General features: G+C 55.3%; 1 protein-coding gene across 10 annotated transcripts in view; it reads left to right on the top strand.

Moving 5' to 3' along the window:
* The window catches only part of AGAP1 (ArfGAP with GTPase domain, ankyrin repeat and PH domain 1), a 520,170-nt gene extending 498,765 nt beyond the window's left edge, over positions 1 to 21,405 (top strand). For all 10 annotated transcript variants that reach the window (XM_032394158.1, XM_032394087.1, XM_032393993.1 and 7 more), the window contains 2 exons: positions 11,894 to 12,149; positions 13,407 to 21,405. In XM_032394158.1, coding sequence (XP_032250049.1) covers positions 11,894 to 12,149; positions 13,407 to 13,610 — 460 coding nt within the window. In that variant the 3' untranslated portion in view covers positions 13,611 to 21,405. The remainder of the gene's footprint in view (positions 1 to 11,893; positions 12,150 to 13,406) is intronic.
* The last annotated feature ends 210 nt before the right edge of the window (positions 21,406 to 21,615 follow it).

Here is a 21,615-nt window from a genome sequence, read left to right as displayed (position 1 = left end):
CTTCCCGCTGAGCAGAGAGCCCGAGATCATGACCTGAGCCAAAGGCAGACGCTTAACCAACTGAGCCACGCAGGCGCCCCACCAACTGATACTTTAAAGCAACTGGACTATCCAGGGGGCCCCTAGGTGGCTCAGTCGGTTAAGCATCCAACTCTTGGTTTCTGCTCAGGTCATGACCTCATGGTCGTGGGATTGAGTCCATGTCCAGCACTGCTCAGTGTGTAGTCTGCTTCAGATTCTCTCTCCTTGTCCCCCCGCCCCGCTCACACACTCTCTTTCTCTAAAATCAGTCAATCAATGTAAAGCAACTAGACTACCCAGGACCAACCAGAGAATTTGTGGGGCCTTTGTTCAGGAACCATCAGGAATTTCAAAACAGTGGAACATTACACCAAGCATGGGCCCCTTTTGGGACAAGGGCCTGTGCAGAGTTTACACCCCATGAAGCCAGCCTGGGCTAGTGAACCCCTGACATCTTCTCTGTACCACTGTTCTAGGATTCCCTCTCCAGGAAAAAGCTGGGCAGAATTCTCACATTGCATTATCAAAGACAATGACATTGAGCAAGTTAAATGCTGTGTCAATTGTGGAAAATAAAATATCTGACCAGTTTCTGCCTCCTGATCCAGTTAGTTAGATAGATGTTTGGTGATTTTCATGAAAGAATTAACTTTAGCTTGTTAAAGAATCATGCTTTCCTTACCCTAGAGAATTCACATATACGCTGCGGTGAATCATTCCCGAGATCACCTCTACACGCACACATGACCAAACTTAGAAACAAAAAGTACCTTGTGGGGGTGGAGATTGGGTCTGATATTTTCAATATTTAAGATCAGTTGAGAAAGAAAAAATAGCCATTATTCATCTGTTGGGGTTTCTCTAAGAGGGACATCTAGTCTTTAATAGATTTTCAGTTGCCATTACGTTGGAATGGAGTCCATGTTGGCTGGCATGAAGGGTCGCTGGCAGACCAGCCCCACCGTCCCGAGTGTGTCAGTCAAGCCGATGGCTGATCTGGTTAGGATCTTTCAGCACGTTTTTATGTTTTCATATTTTGAAAAAAATTAACATGCAAACTCATCTTAAATGCCTTTTCCGTTTGCATACCCTCTGGAATGCATTTCCCCTTGTAAAATCTGTTTTGTTTGTGTGGCTGTTGAGAAACCACATGACTATTCCAATCCCCACCTTCCCCCCAAAATTAAAAGGAAAACTACATTAAGAAGACTCTTTACTGTCAAAATCATTAGTCTTAGGTCTTTAAAAACATCATATCGCTAAAGGGTGCAGTTCTTAAAGCCAGTTGGCTGTTTCTTCCTAGAAACCTCCTCGGAGCTCTGCAAGCGTGTCTCCAGTCTGGACCCTGCAGCCTTCCCTCTCTCTCTCCGTGTTTAACGACCACTTAGCGGACGGGTCTTTGAGAAGCCACCGGGTCATGCTTGGCCCTCTGCAGTCACTCCGTCCTGTCCCTCGGTTTTGCGTTTATGAACAGCCCCGGAGTGTCTGCTCCCTGGTGTTTAAAGACCACTGCAGCAGACACAGCAGAGGCTTCTATCCATTCTGCAGGATTCCGAGCGGAGGAAAAGGGCCATTTCTCTTCCCTTATCTGTTTATGATGCGATATGTTCCAAAGCGGATCCCATCAGCCAGTGTTACGGTGAACTTAATTCGCTGTGATGGGGTCCTACCACCAGGGCTGCCGCGAGGGCTGCCGAGGCGCGTCCCGTTTCATGCCACATTACGCGGGATCGAGGACCGCCTCACCTGACTAGCGCAGGCTCCCTGTCGCTTGGCACAGATTTATCGGGATTTATGCTCTAAAACAGTTGTTGACATTTTTTCTAATGTTGAAGTACGGAAACATCCAGTGTGTGCATGGCTGCCGTAGCTGAGCCACGCTTACAATGTGAAAACACTCACTCAGTGTGCAGATTAAGTCACAAACTGAATTTGCCAAACGAGCTTTGCACGGAATAATAAAGGTGTCTGCTAAAATTCCAACAAGATTATATGTCTGGGAGTGGAACAGGACACGGGAGCACAGAGACGAAAAGAGTTTGCAAGTTGAGGTGGTTGTAACTACAGTGGTTTTTCCTTTAACTTCCCACGTTTTGCTGGGTTGTTTTATAATAGATGAGAAAATGGGGGGAAATCCTGAAAATAAAAACACTGTGGCTGCTTCTGGAAGAGTCTGGGCCTTTCGCCTTTCTCCATAGTACCCCAAGTTTTCAGAAGGATGTTCATGGAAGTCAGACGTGCTCTGAGCTGCCGTCAGTGCCCCCCACTTGCCCCGCTACCTGCCCCCATGCCTGTTCTCCCCTGTCCAGGGCTCTGGGAGGACGGGCCCCGCCTCCCCCTCCAGCCACACCCACCCTCTCTAACTGGTCGCCTCCCAAGTGGGCACTTAAAGGTTGGAGAGGGATGGGCCCTAGGGGTCCATGCAGTAATTCCAGGGACCAGAAAGTAAACATGAGCAGATTCTCCCATTGTGGGATTAATTTCCCATGAATGGGGCCTGAGAAGGCAGTTCAGGTGACTCTCGGAGGGCCGCAGGCTGGGCCGGTGATCCACCTTCACCGGCCACAGTGCTGGTGGCAGCAGTATGGTGTCTGCAGGTCACGCGGGAGTGGACCTGGACAGGCCCCAGGCGGGCGGCTGCATACGGCAGTGAGAGTGTGCTGGGCCCCACATGGATGGTCCAGAGCTCCGAGGGAGTGGCCGTGTGTTGCGCAGGTGTATTTGTCCAAATGGGAAGCTAGGCTGAGGCCCTCCTTCCAGGGGACCCAGTGAGACAAATGCCCGCCGCTGTCCCATCACTGACAACAACCTCTCGAGCCGATGTTACCGCGGGACCTTAAACTTCAGAGTCAGTAGGCATTTAAATCCCCCAGCCTCTCCAGAGGGGAAACGGAGGCCCAGGAGGGGTGGATGCCTGGCGAAGGGCTCCAGGGCCAGCCGTGGCCCTCCCAGAGACGCCCGGGTCCGTTCTTTGTGACTGCCTGGCCCATCGTAGACAACCAACAGGTTGTGAGGATTGAGCTGGGTCAGGTCCGTAATTAGCCAAATGTTTCCCCCTTCCCAGGCCAACTCGAGCTTGTGACCTGGCCTCACATCTCCTTTATGCCTACGCTGAGATTTCCAAGGAGAATCCCTGCAGGTTGTCCCAAAACTTGAGAGGGATGATGTTGTATCTGCCCTGTTGCTTGTAGCCCAGAGTATATTTCTGCTCAGCCTGGCCGGGTTCCGAACAGACGGGTGTTGGCAGGTGCCCAGTGCTAATGAAAGCAAAGCCACAGGGGCCCCAGGACTCAGCCTGAACCCCGGACTGAGGTGTGGGGGTGAGACCCTACTCTGCCCACAGGGACCATCCACTGGCCTCTGGGTCGAAGCAGGCCTGAGCCAGCGTGCACCGGGCATGCAGAGCAGCTTAGCGCGTGCTCCCGCCTCCTGGGCTGCCCAGGGTGGCACCTGCCCACAGAGCCGCCCGCCCCCAACACCTGCACCTGGGCACCCTTACCTGTGACTCAAAGAAGTAATAAGCCTAATACAGTTGACTTTATTTAATTAATAATGATTCTGTTCTGTTCCTCCGAGCTCATAAAACACCCTGCAGGTTGGCAAAAACACTCATAATATTGATCAGAAGTCAGGCGGGATATTTATTTTGTCTTTGCCCCGTGAGCATAAATCCTCGTCCGTTGCCTCCTGCTCTCTGCATGCGGGATTTACAGTGGCCAGTTTCTTAAAAGCTTTCGGTAATTAAGGAATAAATATCCATCGGTCTTTGTTGGCCGTCCTCCCTTAGCAACGCGGCCGGGGGAGAAGGCATGCATGCCAGGGGCAGCCAAGTGCTCAGTGCTCGGCCAGCAGCAGGCCGGGGTCTTCCCCTGCAGAGAGAGGAAGCCCCCTGTTTTCCTAACATATTGTTCCAGCCCCCCTTCTGTGCCTCCCTCCCAGTGCCTGCTTTGCTTGAGGCAGAAAGACACTTTGGAAATTCCTTGCTGCTAGCGAGCCCTGTCTTCCCTCTCCCATCACTGTCACCGGCCCCGTGGAAGCCGAGCGCGTCTCCTCACCACTAAGGCTAGCCCTTCACTCCCATACACTCTGCTCCAGAATCTCCTTTAAAATCAGTGTTGACAAATCCTCTCCCAGCCCATGAAGGTGGAAGAGAGATGTTTCCGAAAAGAACAATGTGACAAGTGACAGGCCCCCCAAAAAAGTTCTTGGCCTTTTAACACTTGGGGGGAGGGGTTCCCATAAAAATGAACACATTAGACTTGACGCAGAGGGGGCTTTCAGGAAAGGCCGTTGCTGGTCCGCGTCGTGTGGAGGCAGCCAGCGAAAGTCTCGGTGCGGAGTGGAAGGCTGGGCCCAGATCCTCCAAGGCTCACGGGTCCTCGAGGACCCGACGGGGCATCTGGTCACCGCATCGGTGCCTGTGCCCCGCATGACTCACCTCCTGGGCTTCCGCAGAACAGTGCCGAGAGCCGATCAGAAGCTTTGCGGTTATTTGCTACAAACTGCCCTTTCTGGGAATCCAGCCCATTAACCTCGCTCCCCCTTGGCAGCCTGCTGAGCCCTCCTTGCCAGACTTAAAATGCAGCCAATCTCAGTTACATGTGCTGCGTCCTCCAGCTCTCCGACGCGTGGGGAGTGGAGACGGGGCACCGCGTCAAGATGACACTTCTCTGAGGACGGGGGCTAGCCTGGCTCTTCCTCGCTCTCCAGGTCCCCCCCACGGGCCCGGGAGACTTGCCCTGCACTCGGCCCCTCGCTGACAGTGACCAAGGGCCCCTCTGGGATGCAGCTGTTGGGGGGCCCTGGCGCCCCGGGCTCCTCACCTCACCACACTACTGGGTCCTGGTATCTGTGATGCTTGCACTCACTTTTCTCACCTCTGTGTGGTTTCCTTTCTGTTCATTCTGTATTTGTAATGGCAAATAGTTTTGGTAAGGAGAAAAATGGGAGGGAAGAAAGTACAGATCGTCTGGAAGGGCGCTGTCCCGTGCGGGCCGCAGTGGGAATGTTCTAGACCACGTGCACCATCCCAGACGGCCGCCGCCAGCTGCGTGTGGCTGCTACATACCTGGCCCGGGTGCGGGGCGTCTAGGGGAGCTGAGCAGAGAACTCCTGTTTCACCCCGATGACACTTCCATGCCAGCGCGTGGCTCACGCTGTCCCGTTGGGTAACACGACTCACCCTTCCCCGCGGAGAGGGAGCAGCTGTTGAGATGGCCAAAGAGAGACTCAGGTGGGGCAGTGCCGCAGGCCCGGCTGGAACCCGCTGCCCAGGTGCTCACCTGGCGTCAGGTCTCCTCGTCTGGGAGGCAGCGGAGCCTGGAGGAGCTCGGGCGGTGACCCCTGGGGTCAGCAGCTTGGCCCTCACTGGCGGGGGACCCAGAGCAGCTGCCTTCACCTCTCTGGGGCTCACCTTCTTCCCTTCAGAAACAGGGTAAGACCCACATACGTCACCAGGTGTCGTCAGAACCAGATAATGTATGAAAAGCTCAGCCCAGTGGCTGACACATCAGAGGTCCTTACCAAACATGAGTGGTCGCGCTCCTAGTCTGGGTGACGGAGGCAAGCCATTTGAGTAGTGACTCTTGCCCTGTGTATAAACAGGTGCGCACAGGCCGATCCCCGAAAGCCCCCGCGTGGCTCACGCAGGCTTGTAAACGGTGGTGGAGAAAGGATGAGGGGCTCAAGACTTGGTGCACAGCTGCAAAGGTGGAGGGCGGTGGTCTAGCGGATTCACGCGGGATGCCTCCCGCGGCAGCCTTTCTGCTCACGGGGCTGGAAAGGCGCCAGCCCGGTATCGGGCAGCTCCAGGTGCTGGGACGCCCAGCCCTTCCCAGGACACCCTTCTGTTGCCGAGGGCAGGTGACCCTCACAGCTGAGGTCTTTGCCATCATAGTCACTGGCACCGTCTGCGTCTTGCCCTGGCAGCATTCTTCGACTCCGGACACTTCTATCCCAGTCTCCTCTGGCTCATCAGCGACCCGCATGTCTCCCCGGAGCTGAGCACCGCCTGCCAGCACCAGGCAGAGTGGCCCTCACTCCACGACTGGACCCCGTAACCTAAGACGGAGCCTAGTGCAGCGCACACACGCTGAGTGGCCCCAGCCCTGGGTCGTGGCCCCAGACCCCGCGGTAAAGCCCTACGTCCCACAACCCCGACCCGACCGTGCACATTTTCCTTTGCAAGCCTCAGTGCTCATTTCTGTCCCTGCCCCGCCTCCTTCTTGATCCTTTTCTTGACTCTAGCCTGGATTGTGTCATCCGCCAAGTTAGCTGCCCCCGCCGCCCCCCGTGCATCACCTGGCTTATAGTCCTAGGCCCTGGGAGTGACTGGTGCCACAGCGGGCGCTCGCTCACGGGCCATGCTGGAAAGGGCTGGAAAGCCCTGCCCGCTCCACCCGGTCCCCGTATGGGCCAGAGGGAGCAGGGCTGTGGCCCAACCAAGGTCCAGGCCACAGCGGGTCCCTCAAGCCCGTCTGGAAGGCCGGGGTTGCTGCGGGAGCCTCGCTCTGGCCCAGCCTCGCGCTGGCAGCGTCCTCCTTCCGTGGCCCGTCCTGCCTGGACAACTCCGGGCTCCCCGGGTCTTCGCAGCCCAGCCGCCCTACCTGAAAACAGGAGGAGCCGTCCATCGCAGACTGTCCACCCTTTGACCTCTTCTGAAACTTGGGACAAAACTGACCCATCTCTTTTTACCCCTGAAGCTTTTTAGGAAATGGCCTTTCCTTTTTGTCATTTCTCAAAATACAGCCATGACTCTGCCATCACACGTGACTTCTGCTCAGGGTTTGATAATGTAGCTCCTTTGTGAAAACATGTAACATGCGCCCAGTGTGACCGGGAATGCTCAAGAAAGCCAGTGTCCATCATCATCATCATCATCATCTTCACCCTCAGCATCGCCGCCGCCAGTGCTCCCAGGCCTCGGCGGCCGCCCCGCAGCCTTACTGGTCTTACTGGTGCGGGGGGTTGTTTCCGTCTAACAGGTACTACGTAGGCAGGCTGCAGGTGGGACGTGTCCCAGGGGTCGTCTTTGGGGGACACGTGGAGCCTTGGCCTTGTCAAGGTCAAGTGTGGCAACGCCTTGTCTGTCAGGCTGCAGGACCAGAGCACATTGTAGCCCGGCAGACCCCATAAGACGCCGTGGTCACACAGCTCCAGGGACCGGGCCTCTCCCTGTCCTCTGATCCCCAAGTCCTGTGCTCAGTACCTGGCCGGCCCACGGCTCGGCTCACGCACGGGGCAGTTTCCTGGGCCCCTGGGCGGGAGGAGGGGGCGGGCCCCCTCACAAAGGGGTTTCATTTCAGGCAGCAAGAGAAGAAAATGTTTACTACTGCACCTTCAATTGTATCTTTTCTTTCTATTTTTGGGGATTGGGTCAGTGTCTTTCTTCTGATTAGTTGCCCGTTCTCTCATTTTCTCTTGCTCCCGTGCGGTTGATTTATTTAAAGGTGTGTCAGCACGGGGCTCAAATGAGGAGCTGGGCCTCCTTCTTTCTGCTGACGGCCGGCCATGCCAATAAGTCATTTTTTAGCTCATTAGCTAACAGAGGCTGTGAGCAGCGGGCCTCCAGGGGATTGGGATGAGGTGAAGTGATCTGTTGCTGGCCACGCTGCTCTTGAACTGGCCTTCCTTGGGGAAAATGAAAGGCTCGGCCAAGACAAGCGGGGGATCCCAGAAGTGAGGCTGGGACATCAGAGTAACAATTAGCGTATTTGTGCTTTGGCATCCTGGTTTCTGGGGGCAAATGGTTTAGAATATTCTCGTAGCAAAGAAGTCATTACCAGAGTGTCTGTCTTTCGTGTATTAACTGTGGGCACGGAAGCCAGATGACAGTGATGGAGACCGTGGTCGTCGAGGATGTTAGTCGGACTGGGCTGCCCGAACGGAGGACCACAGAGCAGGTGGCTGTAATGACGGAGATGTATTTTCTCACAGCTCTGGGGGCCGCAAGGTCAAGGTCAAGGTGCCAGGGTCGGTTTCCGGTGAGAGCTCTTCCTGGCTTGCAGAGGGTGCCCTCATAGGGACGGAGATCCCTGTGTCTCTTCCTCGTCTCGTAAGGACACCGGTCCCAGTGGAGCAGGGCCCCACTTTTATGATTTCACTGAACCTCAGTGACCTCCTTAGAGTCCTGGTCTCCAAATACGGACACATCAGGGTTAGGGCTTCGGCATATGAATTTGGGGGGACACAGTTCAGTCCGTAGCACCCAGGAAGACATCAGACATCTCAAGGCTGTGGACGGGGGCTAACCATGCTTGGCCCCAGACACCCTGACAGCCACGGGGTCCTTCACACCAGCCGGGCACCCCTGGCCCAGCGTCCCAAGCCCCTCTACCCCGTGGTAGGTTGTGGAGGAATCACAGGGCGCCGATGGGTTTGTCAGGGCCCGTGGCCAAGGGCCCCCACCTCACCCTGCCCAGCACATTGACAGCCCGGATTTGACCCCCCCATGGGCCCCCGTGCCATCGGCCCCCCTTTGTCCCACGTGTCACCCCCACGGGTGAGCTCCCAGATGCTCGATAGCGGCTGTGCATCATTAGAGACTCTGTACGGCTCCATCGTGACGGCGCCAACAGCCCCGACTTCTGGCCAGCGCACCCTCCAAACAGGCAGCCTCGGCCCTGTGCCCGCCCTGCTGCTGTCGTCACTTACCCGCTTTACAGACGAGGCAACAGGGCCCAGGGGGTCCCCGAAGGTGTGGAAGTCCACACTGCAAGGGGGAGGAACAAGGCAGGCACATAGACGCCACGTCTCCATTGCCGAAAACCAGGGCCCTGCAGTCCTGGCGGTTCTCTTGTCCCGCCCTTGGCCACTGTGGAAAGCGCCCAGGGCGAAGGTTACCCCCTCGGTTGCCAGGGTGCGCGGTGACCAGGGGACCTGGGTTCTAGATAACGGCTTCCTGAATTAGCAAAACCCACATGCCCTTGTCGGAGCTCCCCGCTCCTACCAGCTGCTGTGCGCCTGGGGCAGGCACGAAGCCCTTAGCCTTCTGGCCCCTCTTGGTCTCAGAAAAACACTGGCGCCCTGCAGTCCTGCGGGGCCCAGGAGCCAGCGTGGGAAGCTTCTGTTTTTGAACGGCAAAGAAGTCTTGGTGAAGAGCCCTGGTTCCACCACACGACAAAAGCCACACATTAAAACAGCTCTGGGGGGACCAGGTGGAGTGGGGCTGGAAGAGGCGGTCCCCATCAGGTCCTTGCAGTGCTCCTTCGGGGACGGCCCCCCATAGCAAGCCTGTTCCCTGTATTTGAGTTGGTGGAGGTTCTGAAACCCTATTGGTAATAGTCACCTCGCTGCAGCTCTGGGGGTCGCAGGTGGACCAGCCGTGAAGAGTTCAAGCCTTGGGCCTTCCCTTGCAGGAGCGCTCTCCAAAAGCCTGTTCCTAATTTCACACGCATAACATTAGAGTCTTTCTCCTGAAGAAGCTCCCAAGATAGTATTCAGCTCCCTAAAATCTGGATCCGTCCTTGTGACGTATTGTAAACAGCACCAACTTTGAAAAGCAAGGAACAGTTTAATAAACAGGACAATCATTGAGACGCGTGTCGATTTCCATGAAGCCAGGTGAGCTTGTTTGTGGGGTGACCCGACCCCAGTCCAGAAAGTCACCCTCACTTCCCTGGGAGAACACGCCGGCCGCCGGACGGGGCTCAGAAGCTGCGGGCTGTCCTGTCTTAGGCTGGAGCATCCAAATATTAAAAAGAGAATTGGATAATTACAGTGAGGATGATAGTTACCGTGTTCGGTTCTCTGTTTTATCCCTGGGTGATTTGGCAATGCGCATTAAAATCCAGCAGAGCAGAATAAAACAGTTCTGATTTTAATGCCTACCCCCAAAAACGAGAGTTAGCAAACTGGAACTTGAAAATCTGGACGCATCCTTCCCCACTGTCCCTTTTCATTGCATTCACGTTTTGCTCCTTCTCTTTGGTGATTTATGAAATGCATCAACGTATGTTAAATACATTTTAAATAAGGTTTTTTTTAATACCATGAGAAACACGATTTGTTTGGAGCATTCTTTCTCCTGCCCGTTGCTTTTGTGCTTGTATTTTGTCCCAAGTAGGGACAGGGACAGGGTGCGGGCTGCCTCCCGCCACAGAGTCCCCAGTGGGGTGTGGGGTGTGGGGTGGGTTCTCAGCTGTAGCCGAGTGTTTGTCCTGGAAATCTCCCCATGAAAAGGGTCGGGGGTCACTGTGGGGTCGCTCGCATGTACCAGGAAGTGAAGCAAAACTAATCCAGATTTACTCCTGGAAGAATTTGTTTGCCTAAGTATTTAAAAACAGATTAGGGCTAACCCGACACTAGATCACTAGGAGCAATGTAAACACGGGTAAAAGGTGTAAACAAGGCCTTTCTTCTGTACTTCGGAAGGAAAAATGTCACGGTTAATGAGTTTTCTTTCTAGAGTATCGAGGAGGCCCTAAGTGATTCTGTGTGGTGTGTAGCTATGTACCCTGATTCTTCTCCCGGGGGCGGGGAGGGGGGAGATGCTGGATTTTAGGAGGGGGCAGTGGTGAAGCAGTGTGTTATTTAAGTCTCGGTAATGATAGTCACTCTGCTCTGCAGGGCTGTCCTTTCATCTCTCATCGTCCTCATCAAAAAGCATCTGTCCGGCTAGCGGCGCCCCACCCGCCCCCACCCCAGCGCGCTCGCCTCCCCAGACTCGCTAGCCTCCAGAGCTGCTCGTGAGGTCCCCTCCGGGCTCCTGCCCTTCCTCTCCGCCCCAGGCGAGCTGCAGAGCTGCGAGGATTCCTGAGGCATTTCCAGTGTTTCTCGCACCCTGTTTTGAGAAACCAAAACCCACGAACACACCTTGCAGTTGGTTTCTTCCTCTCTCTCTCTACCTTCTCTTCCCATTCTGCCTCCTCCTCTTTATGCCCAGCCCTCCTTCCAGATGTCATAGGCAGCATCCTGTCCCGCTTGGACCCCCCTTCCCCCAGTTCAGGAGGCATGTTCCCAGCAGGCCGCAGCTCCTGGGGGAGGGGCCCCCGCTGCAGCTTGTTGCCGTCTGTGTCCCCAGGCCCTTGCCCTGTCCTCCCTGGTGTCATCCCCTCCTGCACCCTTAGCTCAGCTCTGGCCCCAGGCCCCCTGCCTTGTCTCCTGGGCTGGACCCTCAAACACCTTGACGCTCTCCACTTCAGCCTTCCTCAGGTCTCCAGAGAGATTTCAAAACCCAGTCATAACTGAGTTAGTTTGCTTGTCTTTGCCAGACCTCCCCATTGGGGTCTCTGTGGTTTCAAACGTGGGTCTGTAACAAGATGTTCCTTAACTGAAGCATTGGGGGACCCCAGGGAGTTTACACACTCCCTGCCCGGATGAGGAGTTGAGAGCTAAGAGTTCCAGGTCACACCCAGGTGGGGGGAGCCCACTGGCCATCCGGTCCGCTGGCCCTGAACTCCAGCAGGGTCCTCTAATCCCAACCAAAAGCTGTCATTGCTTACAGTAGAGCGGGCCTCTGGGCCGTCTTGCCTTGTGTCGGACCTCGGGCAGGAAGGGGGTTCCTCTGGCCACGGCTTCTGCACGAAAACCGAAAGAAATCACATGAGAACTCAAGGCCATGGGCCTCTGTGCACACCTTCAGGCGTCAGAAACCCCCTTCCCCGAGAGGTTCTGATTCAGGAGGTCAGGGGCAGAGCCTGGGGATCTGCATTTCTAACGAGTTTCCAGGTGGTGCTGATGCTGCTGGGCCGGGACCCCAATCTGGGAAACATGTCCCTCAGGGGGCTTCCTTGTGCTCTGTGAGGACACTCCTCTCCCACTATTGCATTTCTGCCCTGAGGCCTCCGGACCACCAAGGTTCTGGAGCAGAAGGGGGTTTCGGCCCCGGTTGTCCTTCCTGCCGGTGATCGCGCCCGTGTGGTGGCTCTTGCAGGGAAGAGAAGGAGCGGTGGATCCGGGCCAAGTACGAGCAGAAGCTCTTCCTGGCACCGCTGCCCTGCACAGAGCTGTCCCTGGGCCAGCACCTGCTGCGGGCCACCGCCGACGAGGACCTGCGGGCTGTCATCCTGCTGCTGGCGCATGGCTCCCGGGAGGAGGTGAACGAGACCTGCGGAGAGGGGGACGGCCGCACGGCGCTGCACCTGGCCTGCCGGAAGGGGAACGTGGTCCTGGCGCAGCTCCTGATCTGGGTAGGTCACCCAGGGGCCGCGCACCGTGCTGAGATGCCGGGGGGCGCCTTGTTCTGCTCTGCGGGCATCTTTCCTGTGGAGGGTCACAGGTCTGAAGGTGGGAAGCGATGCGGGCAGGGCATGGGGGATTTCGGTGTGGAGGCCCCCGGCTCTCAGGCTCCCCTGCCTGAGGACCCCCCTGAGGACTGAGTAAAGGGAGGGAGGAGGTGAGCAGGACACGCTCTGCCCGCCAGGGGCCAAGGTGTCTGCAGAGTTCGTGTTTCTCATGACCCCTCTGGCTCAAGCGTGGCTGGAGGTGTCCCTCTTGTTCCTTTTACAACAGACTCCCAGCATCTTTGTTTTGGAGTGGGATGGAAAGCGAGGACACAGCTAGTTTATGTGGTTTTGCCTTGGCCAGACACAAAAATACTGGACCCAGAGTTCGATGTTTGATATGGTAGGACTTTACCAAAGGGCTTCTTCTAGACTGTTCTGGTTAACTTCTACTAGGGAAAATAATTTCTTAAATTTCTATGGAAGCATTTGTCATAAAGCCTGAATGGGGACAGGGAAGGGAGAGTGTGCAGAGCAGGGCACAGCCTGGGCCACGGGGGGCAGCCTGCACACCTCTGGGGCTCGGCCACTGCGGGTCCCCATGGAAGGTGGCAGAGAGCTGGTGCTGCGAGGTGCCTGGTGGGCGCGGAGGGAAGCACTTGCCAGCGGTCGGACCAAATCGCATGGTAGTAGCTGACTTTCCTGTGCTCTTAGTGTTACGTGTGTATTTCCTACAAGGGAAAGGAATCACCTCCGAGATCAAGAAGTGATTATTTTTTGGTTTTATAATTGGAAAGTCAGAATAGAAATAGCAACACGAGAATTATCCTTGGTCTGCTGCAGAAAGGAGGGGCTTTTACTTGTAAAGAGCACATTATTTTTTTTAAAGGTTTTATTTATTAGACAGAGAGCGAGCATGAGCAGGAGGGTAGGGGCAGAGGGAGAGGGAGAAGCAGACTCCTGCTGAGCAGGGAGCCCGATGCGGGGCTCGATCCCAGGACCCCGGGATCATGACCTGAGCCGAAGGCAGACGCTTGACCGACTGAGCCACCCGGACACCCCAAAAAGCACATTCTTTCAAAGAGCACGCCGTGGGGCGGGTTGTGCACCCGGCCATCTGCCTCCCCTCCGGCTCCTCTGTAGCCCGTCCCCGGGGCTCCGTGTCCCTGCACGAGCTGCGCCGCCCCCCACTGGGGTCCTAACGGCCCTCTGTTGCCTCCGCAGTACGGGGTGGACGTCATGGCCCGGGACGCCCATGGGAACACGGCGCTGGCCTACGCGCGGCAGGCCTCCAGCCAGGAGTGCACCGACGTCCTGCTGCAGTACGGCTGCCCCGACGAGCGCTTCGTGCTCATGGCCACCCCCAACCTGTCCCGGAAGAACAATAACCGCAACAACAGCAGCGGGAGGGTGCCCACCATCATCTGAGGGCCGCGTGCCCACCCGCCCGCTGCACCCGGGCGCCCTCGCTCGCGGAAGTCACGACACGTGAGTCCCGTCCGTCCCCACCCTCTTCCTGGTGGTCACCCGCCCTCCCCCCACGCGAAGTCACAAAACCTGACTGTCCTCGTGGGGCGAAGAGGAGGCCAGGAGGCTGCCCAGCAGATTCCTTTTCATGAACTCCCCTAACGACGAGCAGGAGCTCCCGGTGGGCCTTGGTTTGCTGACGATAGCACACGGCGAGGGACCCCCTGCCCCCGTCCGTCCGCAGCCTGGAGACACGGAGCGCGGCGCAAGGGACAGGGACGAGAGGGGGAGGGGAGGCGAGGAGCAAGGAGAAGGGTAACTCTCCTTAACTGGCAGTTAAGCACATCAGTACATTTCACCTCTACCAAACGGAACACTCGATTTCATCTCCTCTCCGAGGAGCTTGACGGCATAAATCAGAGGCAAGCAGAGTTTGTCAGGTTTGAAGCCCCTATGATGGTATGTGTCAAATCAGTTGTAGCTAATCTGTCCACGGAGAATACCGGCTTCATTACACTTGTATAGTTGAGTTCTTCCAGCATTACCGCTGTTTAATAGAACATGATTAGTCATCACCGAGAAGAAAGCATATTAGCCGAGGAGGTAGTTACGCAGCACGCTCTGATGATTGCCACGATGTGATTGCAATACTTCTTAGAAGCATCATATTATCCCAGACATGTTCTTTCGAGCCCTTGGAGCCCTCCTTTCTAAATTCACTGTCATAATTTAGTATCTGTTTAATTTTTCAGTCCAAAGAGAGGAAATCAGTTGCTGAGTATCATTTGACTGGAGTCTCCTTGGTGCAAAAACAAAATGGAAAAAATAAATAAGAGTAAGTCAGAAATTCAAAAGGAAATCACGAATTCAAGCTAATAACATTTTGAGGCCATGTAGTAAACTCAGTAAAGGCATAAAAGGCTATTCCCCATCCCCCCAACCTAAGAGATATTTTACTTCCTTTTGCCAAGGTGGATGTCTTGGGTCTCGGTCACTGCCAGGCCACACCGGAGTGTCCCCCAGGCTTCTGTGTCATGTCTTTAGCTAAGATTGTGAAAATCTATTTGAATAAAAGAAGTTCATAAATATGCATTGATTTTTGTACAGACAAATGGCACCTCTGTTAATTTATAAATTGAACTGGATGTGAACTAATAACGTGCAACTAGTTGAGATAAGAGGGTTACAGATCATTGTACATGGAAAGCGCTCCCAGCAGCAAACACTTCCATTACTGTGATCGACAGCTTTGAAAAAGGACCCTACCCGAAGAAGATGGTGGTACAGTTTGCTTATTAAAATCGAGAAAGAAAAAGAAGACACTTAGATCCTATGAGAGAAGAGGGGGTGGGGAGGAGGCATGTGATTTCGCATTATTTAGATCTGATGCCGCTTCTGCCAGCCTGGAGGAAGGGGCCGTGGGGAAGCCGGGGATGAGTTTCTGAGTCCCGGCCCCGGGTGCTGGGCAGAGGCAGGCCATGACCGGCCGCCCACGGCTCGGGGGCACCGGCTGGCCCGCGGGCATCGCTAACACTTCCCTGGGCGGCCAGGCCCTCCATCTCCTTTACTTGGTCACCTGACCTGCCGTCCCCGAGGTGTGGGGCGGCTTCAGACTTCCGCCACCTTCAGCGTGGTGGCCAAACACAGTAAAAACCAGATCGAGACACCTTAGGTTAAAAAGGAAGGGGTGGGCCGTGCCTGGAGCCCTTTAACAAGTCCGAGCGAGAAGAGGGTTGTCCCCCTGGCAGGCGACCCTGGCCCTGGAGCCGCACAGGAACAGGGCCACATCCGCCCGGCCACGTCTGCCCGGCAGCCTCCAGGCAGGTCCCTTACTCTCCTACATTAAACCTTCTATTTTGTAAGTTTTTCCTCTTCTTTCACTTTTTAAGAAAAAAAAAAATTTAAGTAGGTGGGGAAAAAATAAAGCTTTACACAGAATTTATATGTGGGTCAGTGTTTCATGGGCATTTGTAACCTTGATTCCGCTGCGTGGAAGCCAGGAGGCTCCGGGAACAGCAGGTGCAGAAGCCGCGAGGCTGAGAGCCTTGACAACAGGTCCCTAATCCTCCCTCCCCACCCCCACCCCCGCAATTTTTAATTCTGTGTTTCATCACTGTGTAGTTATTTTAAATGTGAATAGAAAAAAAATGTCTGCCTATTTTTGAAGAACGCGTTACTGTTCTAATCCAGCTATCCACATTCGCCTCCGCACAGCCTTTAGCATAGACTTTATGTAGTGAACGCAGATATAGTATAAATGAAATTCTTAAATTATTTCACTGTAGTTAATTCCCACTATAGGAATGCTCTATCATATAGCGAAGCCTTGTTTTGAAAAGAAAACGGAATTCCTTGTAAGGCTTCTCTTTGAGATGTATATGAGTGTGTACATATTATTATATGTGTTTATAATATAATATTTTCCCAAATGACTTCTTTTTTCACTTAGCCTTTCACGACCTGAATGCCAGATTGGTTTGGGGGGGGGGGGGTTTGTTTTTGTTTTTGTTTTTGTTTTTTCTCCCTTCACTCTCTCCGGCACGGGGACTTCATTGATTCCTTCTCAGAAAACTTGACCCCTCTTCTGCTATTTTTAGCAATGTTGATCTGCGCCAGGAGGCGGCCAGCCTTCCTGAGCCTGAGTTTGGGCAGCAGGGCAGGGGCGGTGGTGGGTGTCAAGGGTTTTCCTCAAAAATAAAGGTGGCTGGTGGCCGATCTGCCTGTATTTCAGCGTCACACCAGAAGGCCTTTCTTCACCGGCAGAATGCTCTCATTCCCATCTTAAAGCCTTGCTAACGCTCAGGCGGGGAAGCAAAGAGCCACAAGGGCTGGTGTTAGAAGTGAGCAGCTCAGGAAGGCGGCCCACTTGTCGCTCTCTGCTCCCACGGAAGACACCGCTGCCTCATCCTCGTAGCCTTTTCTCTTCGGAAGTAAGTGCCCCTGAACATGACCCCACCTGCTGGGGTAGGGTAGGCAGAGGTGCACGTGGGCACCGGGGAGGGTAGCTTCCCCATCTGGCCGGATTCCTTCTGTTGGCCGCAGAAGCCCTGCAGAGGAAGGAGCCTCGATTCTGATCCTGTGAGAGCAGACTCCCAGGCCTGGTAAGAAGATGGCTCACCAAGCCCAGAGCCCCAGTCATGGGGCCCCGGCCCCTTCTGTCTCCTGTCATCCCAGGAGATGAGGCGCTCGAGGGTGAGTGAGTGACATGTTCATGAGTCTTGGGCCCCATGAGCAGGCGCGGTTCCATGTCTCCCTGTAAGAGCGCGCTGTGTGACTATCCCAGAGAGCAGGGGAAGGCAGTGGGGTGCTTGCTGATCCCAGGGCTGTCGAGGGCTCTTGTTGGATTACTCTTGACCAGAATCCTAAAAGGAGCCCATTCTCTGCCCGTGAGCCCAGGCACTGAGGCAGGGCCTTGCTGTTCCACCTGTCTTTTGAAGTTTTGTCTAGCCTGATGAGGTCGGCTTACACCCAGCCTCTGCCATCTGGCCTCAGGACCAGTCTTCCCAGTTTCGTAACATCTGCACCCTCCCAGGGTCATTCTCTCCATCTGTGAAGGAGCGGTCACTGACTTGATGAGGGGAGAACAGGATCCAGTGATGAGAAGGACGGCCCTGGGGCTGAGCAGACCCGGCCTCGGCTTTGCGGCCCCTCCTGGGTGGCCCTGGCCAGGTACCCAGCTTTGGGGCGCTCTTTCCTCAGCTGTGAAACTGCGGGGGGTGGCCTTGCAGCATCCGATGACCGGTTGGTTTCCAACCGGTGTGATCATTGCCAGCCAGACACCCCGCCAGGGCTGGATGCTCAGGAAATGGGAGTGTTCATTAAGAACAGAAATGCTGACGGCCCCAAAGCCAGAGCGCCGGCCTGGAGAGCTTGCTTCCTCAAGCCGGCGCCCTGGGGAGCCCGGGACAACAGGCTCGCCAGCCCCCCTCCCCTCTGCTGAGCCAGCAGGGCCCTCCCCGACCCCCACGGGCGGGAAGCAGTGTCAGAGGAGGGGTGAGGCTCTCTGTGAGCCCCGACGCCCACAGAGCCCCGCTCCCAAGGGGTGAGCCACACTGCCCACTTGCTGGCGTTTATCCCCGATTTTTGTAGTCTGAGTTTGCTTTCCCGGAGGCAAAGGCAAGGTTGAGTCTTACCCTCATGCGTTCACTAAGGTCACTTGAGGCCCAAGATGACCCCTTCTGTCCGACACCCTGTTGGGTTGTTGGCTCAGACAGGCCTCCCGCTCTTCAGAAGCCACCAGAAAGCTGCTGTCCACACTGGGTGCTGAGCTTGCTGAAGAGCACGCTTTACTGGCAGAGCTCTGGGCCCTGCGGCCTCTTGCTTGGCGTGGACGGTTGCACAGTGAGCAAGCACCGCGCTGAGCTACTCGCCCTTCTGAGGCTGGCGCTCGGCTTGTCTTGCGCCTGCGCTTGGTGGACACATCCTCCCCTCTCAACGGCGGCCATTGGGTCCTGCCCGGCTCCCAGCCCGAGCTGTGCTCCAGGGTGACACGGGTCACCGTGGCTCCAGCTCTGCCATCCCTTCCTCCTCGCATTTAGAACGTTCTGGAAATAAGAAATCCACATTGCCACCTAGGGAGGTTCAGAAGCCTTGCACCAATGTAGAGCTTCTACAAGTAAGTGTGATCTAGGCTCCAAAACTTCTCAAAAGGCAAAGATAATTGGCAAGCAAATCCATTACCCCTCCATGGGCTGTTTCCCCCTCCCCCACCTGCTCTGTTTCCATCCCTCACGCGCCCCACAAGGTCGGCATGACTTTCTAGAACTCCCCTGGATTGTATTTATGTCCTTCAAGCAAACAAATTGAAAAGCAGTCAGGAAGGAATTCAAATAGAAATGTGCTGAAGATACACATCTTTCTTTCCCAGGAAATATAATTTATTTCTAACTGCCTCCTCAAACATGGGCTTCACACATTGTGAAGTACTGTCTTCAAGTGATTTTCACCCTCATCCTTCACCAAAAAGCTAAATAAGGGCCTTTAGCGTCCAGACTTGGATTTTTTCACTTTGGGCCATTATCGACACGTTGCTTTTTTGAATTCCTAAGCGGCTTTCTTCTGGAAGGCCTGTGGTCAGTGAGTCTTTGGTGTGGGCCCCGCCCCTGCTGTGGCCCGGCCAGGCCCCCCAGGTGTGTGGCTCACGGGGGCAGGGGTCTGGCTTCTCCACCTGGCCCCCTGAGGGGTGGGGTGGGCTCCCTGCCCTGCTCTGTGCCCTGCACCCTGATGGGTCCTTCGTGGTTCAAGCATCTCAATCAGGTCGCCTTTCAGTCAAAACGTTGAATTGCTTCGTTACGCAGAAGAGAGAAGGAGTGGGTCAGTCCCTCGAGCAGACAGGAACAGCGTCAGGCTTTTATTTCCACCGCGGCCCAGAGTGATCCCTGGAAGCCAGAACGGCCAGGCGGCTGGGGAGGAGAGAGCATCCGTGCGGCTCAGGGTCAGCAGGCCCCCGCCGGGCCCTCCCCTCCCCCCTCTCCAGGAAGAAGGGACAGGTGACAGCTTAGAACTCGTATTTCAAAAACACAGATGTTCTTCCCCTTAGAGGAGAAAGGCTGTCCTTACAGAGTTTTTTTTAAGCAGTATTAATGGATTCCCCATTTCATTTCCGATGTCTGCTGCTTTTTGAGCAAAGAGTGACACTTCGTCCCAGTTCCAGTGTTTCGGTGTGGGCCAGAGTGGGAGGTAGGGACATTTCATCAGCACGGGATTCCGTGAGACCACAAAGTCTGGGTTTTAGTCCAGTGATTTTTAAAATGCCCAAGTTCTAGAAGTAATTCAGTTTCATCAGTGTGGGAAACACCCTCCCAAAGTAAGGATTCAGGACCGCAGATTTGAAAGCCTCTCCTTTCCGCATTTCTTTTGGGGCCGGGGGCTGGTTTTGCTCTCAGAGGACGGCATTTGTTTCTGGGGCTCACACCTGGTTGGTAAAAACGCCCTTGTCCGAGGTCCTCATCCCATGCAAAGGGCCTGCGGTGCCCAGAGGCGGGCAGGGTGAGGCAGGCGTGCCCAGCAGTGACCCGCCGTGAGCCGCTCCTGCCAAGCGGACAGACAAGCTCGGGGTCTGGCCAGGTGGCACCCGGCACCCAGCGGCTGCGGGGCCCGTGCGGGGCAAGCCGCCTTCATCGGGGTGCGACAGGTCCGCTCGGGGCTTGTGTTTCATGGGCCAGGTGTGGCTTCTGCAGAGAACGCCCCCCGGGGGTCATGATGGCGCCGTAGGATAGAGACTCGCCTGTCAAAGCCAAGCAAGGTCTAGTCTAGAATTCAGTCAGTGGGAATTCCGCGTCCTTCATCTTGAGACGCAGGTGAAAGATAGGAACCATCCTAGATGTAAGAGCTTTGGGGGATCTTCCAAACGGAGCAACCAGGTGTTGGGAGCAGCTGCCCCCAAATCAGAGTGTGCCCTGATCTCCCCGTGCCAGATGGTGTCCACAATGGCCCCGGAAGCGAATATCTGAGTTGGCCCAAACTCGAGTAACAGGATGTGGCAGCCACCCCTAGAAGCTCACGTAGTCGGTGATGCCCTGGGTAAGCTGGTGAGTGTCCAGGCTTGACGAAGGACGTCGAAGGGCTTTCCACCCCTTGTCTAGCGCCCGGATGTAGAGAGCCTGAGTGACCGGCCTCTTTCAAAGACCCTGGGGGCAGCCCAGCTGATGACCAGTGCACCTAGCTCTGCACCTGACATTCCACTGAGTGGCCTGGGGGAAAGGGTCATCCTGCCTGGGCTCTTCGAGGGTCAGAGGACAGAGGGGCCCGAGGGTGCATGAGCTGGAGGCAGAGCGGGGAGTTAGCCCTCACTGACCGCCCCCAGGAGCACATCGCGCCCTCCCCGTCCCGCCCCAGGGCGCACGGGCAGACCTGAGTGAGGATCGGGCTGTTGACGGCGCACAGGCAACGGGTGTGTTTAGAAACTGTTCTTTGGCACATCACACGTCTCGAGGTTAGAAATAATGCCTTCTCCAAACCCTGAAAAACCTCAGCGGTTTCCTCCTCCAACTGGGCTTTTGTCTAAAATACATCAAACTCTTGAGGCCGCAACCGCTGTCCTGGTCTGAGCACCCGTGTGCTCGGGGGGAGGCCGTGTGGCCTTGACCAAGGGCACTGCACAAAGCCTTGGGAGCCACGAGCTGGCTGCCCTGGGAAGGGCTGGAGGAGTTGGCCGCTCCAGCCCCAGGCACGGCCACACGGGTTCCGAGAGCGCTTCCTGCCCCCAGACAGCCCGCCACTCTCCCGCCCGTGACCTTGAACGGGGTGCTCGGGGGCCATGGGTGTGTTTCTGAACGGGAGCCCGAGCAGGTCAAAGGTGACCACCGAGAGGCGTTTCTCGGAGGGAACAGGGAAGGCCGAGTCTCTGCCCACCCCTCAGCACATTTTTCTGTTTCTGTAAATAACAATGTATAGAAGATGGAAGAGTAGCTCGGGGTTTATCCAGAGATGGGTTTGGTTTCTTTGGGGGTTTCTTTGGTCGTTTTTATATTACCTCATTCAGCAAGTTTGTTTCACAATGACCCAGTGATGCTTTATTTATATTGTTTGTACTGTAATTAAAACCATTGACAGACATTTCACTTTGCTTATTATTTCATATGATTTTGTTTTGATTAAATATGCCAGTTTGTATTTTCCTGCATTGGGATTTTTTTTGTGTCAGCTATACAGTATTCTAAGGGGAAAAAGAGAAAAAGAAAAATGTGTAAAGTAAAGGAGAGAGGTGGCTATAGGGTAGAGGCCTCTTTCTAATAAAGAAATGAAAATACGTCTACACTGCTTCCGTGGAGGTTTTGTGGGGGGGCTTGGGGGCGGGGCCTGTTGGTCATTGGTCACGACTAATTGGATGTGTGCGCTCCGGCAAGGTGAATCAGAGAGGAGCGGTGCTTACAGAAGGGAGGCGCTAGGCCCAGGCCACCTCTCTCGAGAGGAAATCGGTGCACACACGGCTGTAGTCACGGCGTCAGGATGATAAGGAGCATCT

The sequence above is a fragment of the Phoca vitulina genome, unplaced genomic scaffold (genome assembly GCF_004348235.1).
Source record: "Phoca vitulina isolate PV1807 unplaced genomic scaffold, GSC_HSeal_1.0 scaffold1, whole genome shotgun sequence".
NCBI classification, from domain to species: Eukaryota; Metazoa; Chordata; class Mammalia; order Carnivora; family Phocidae; genus Phoca; species Phoca vitulina.
This window is presented reverse-complemented; position numbering and strand designations above follow the sequence as displayed.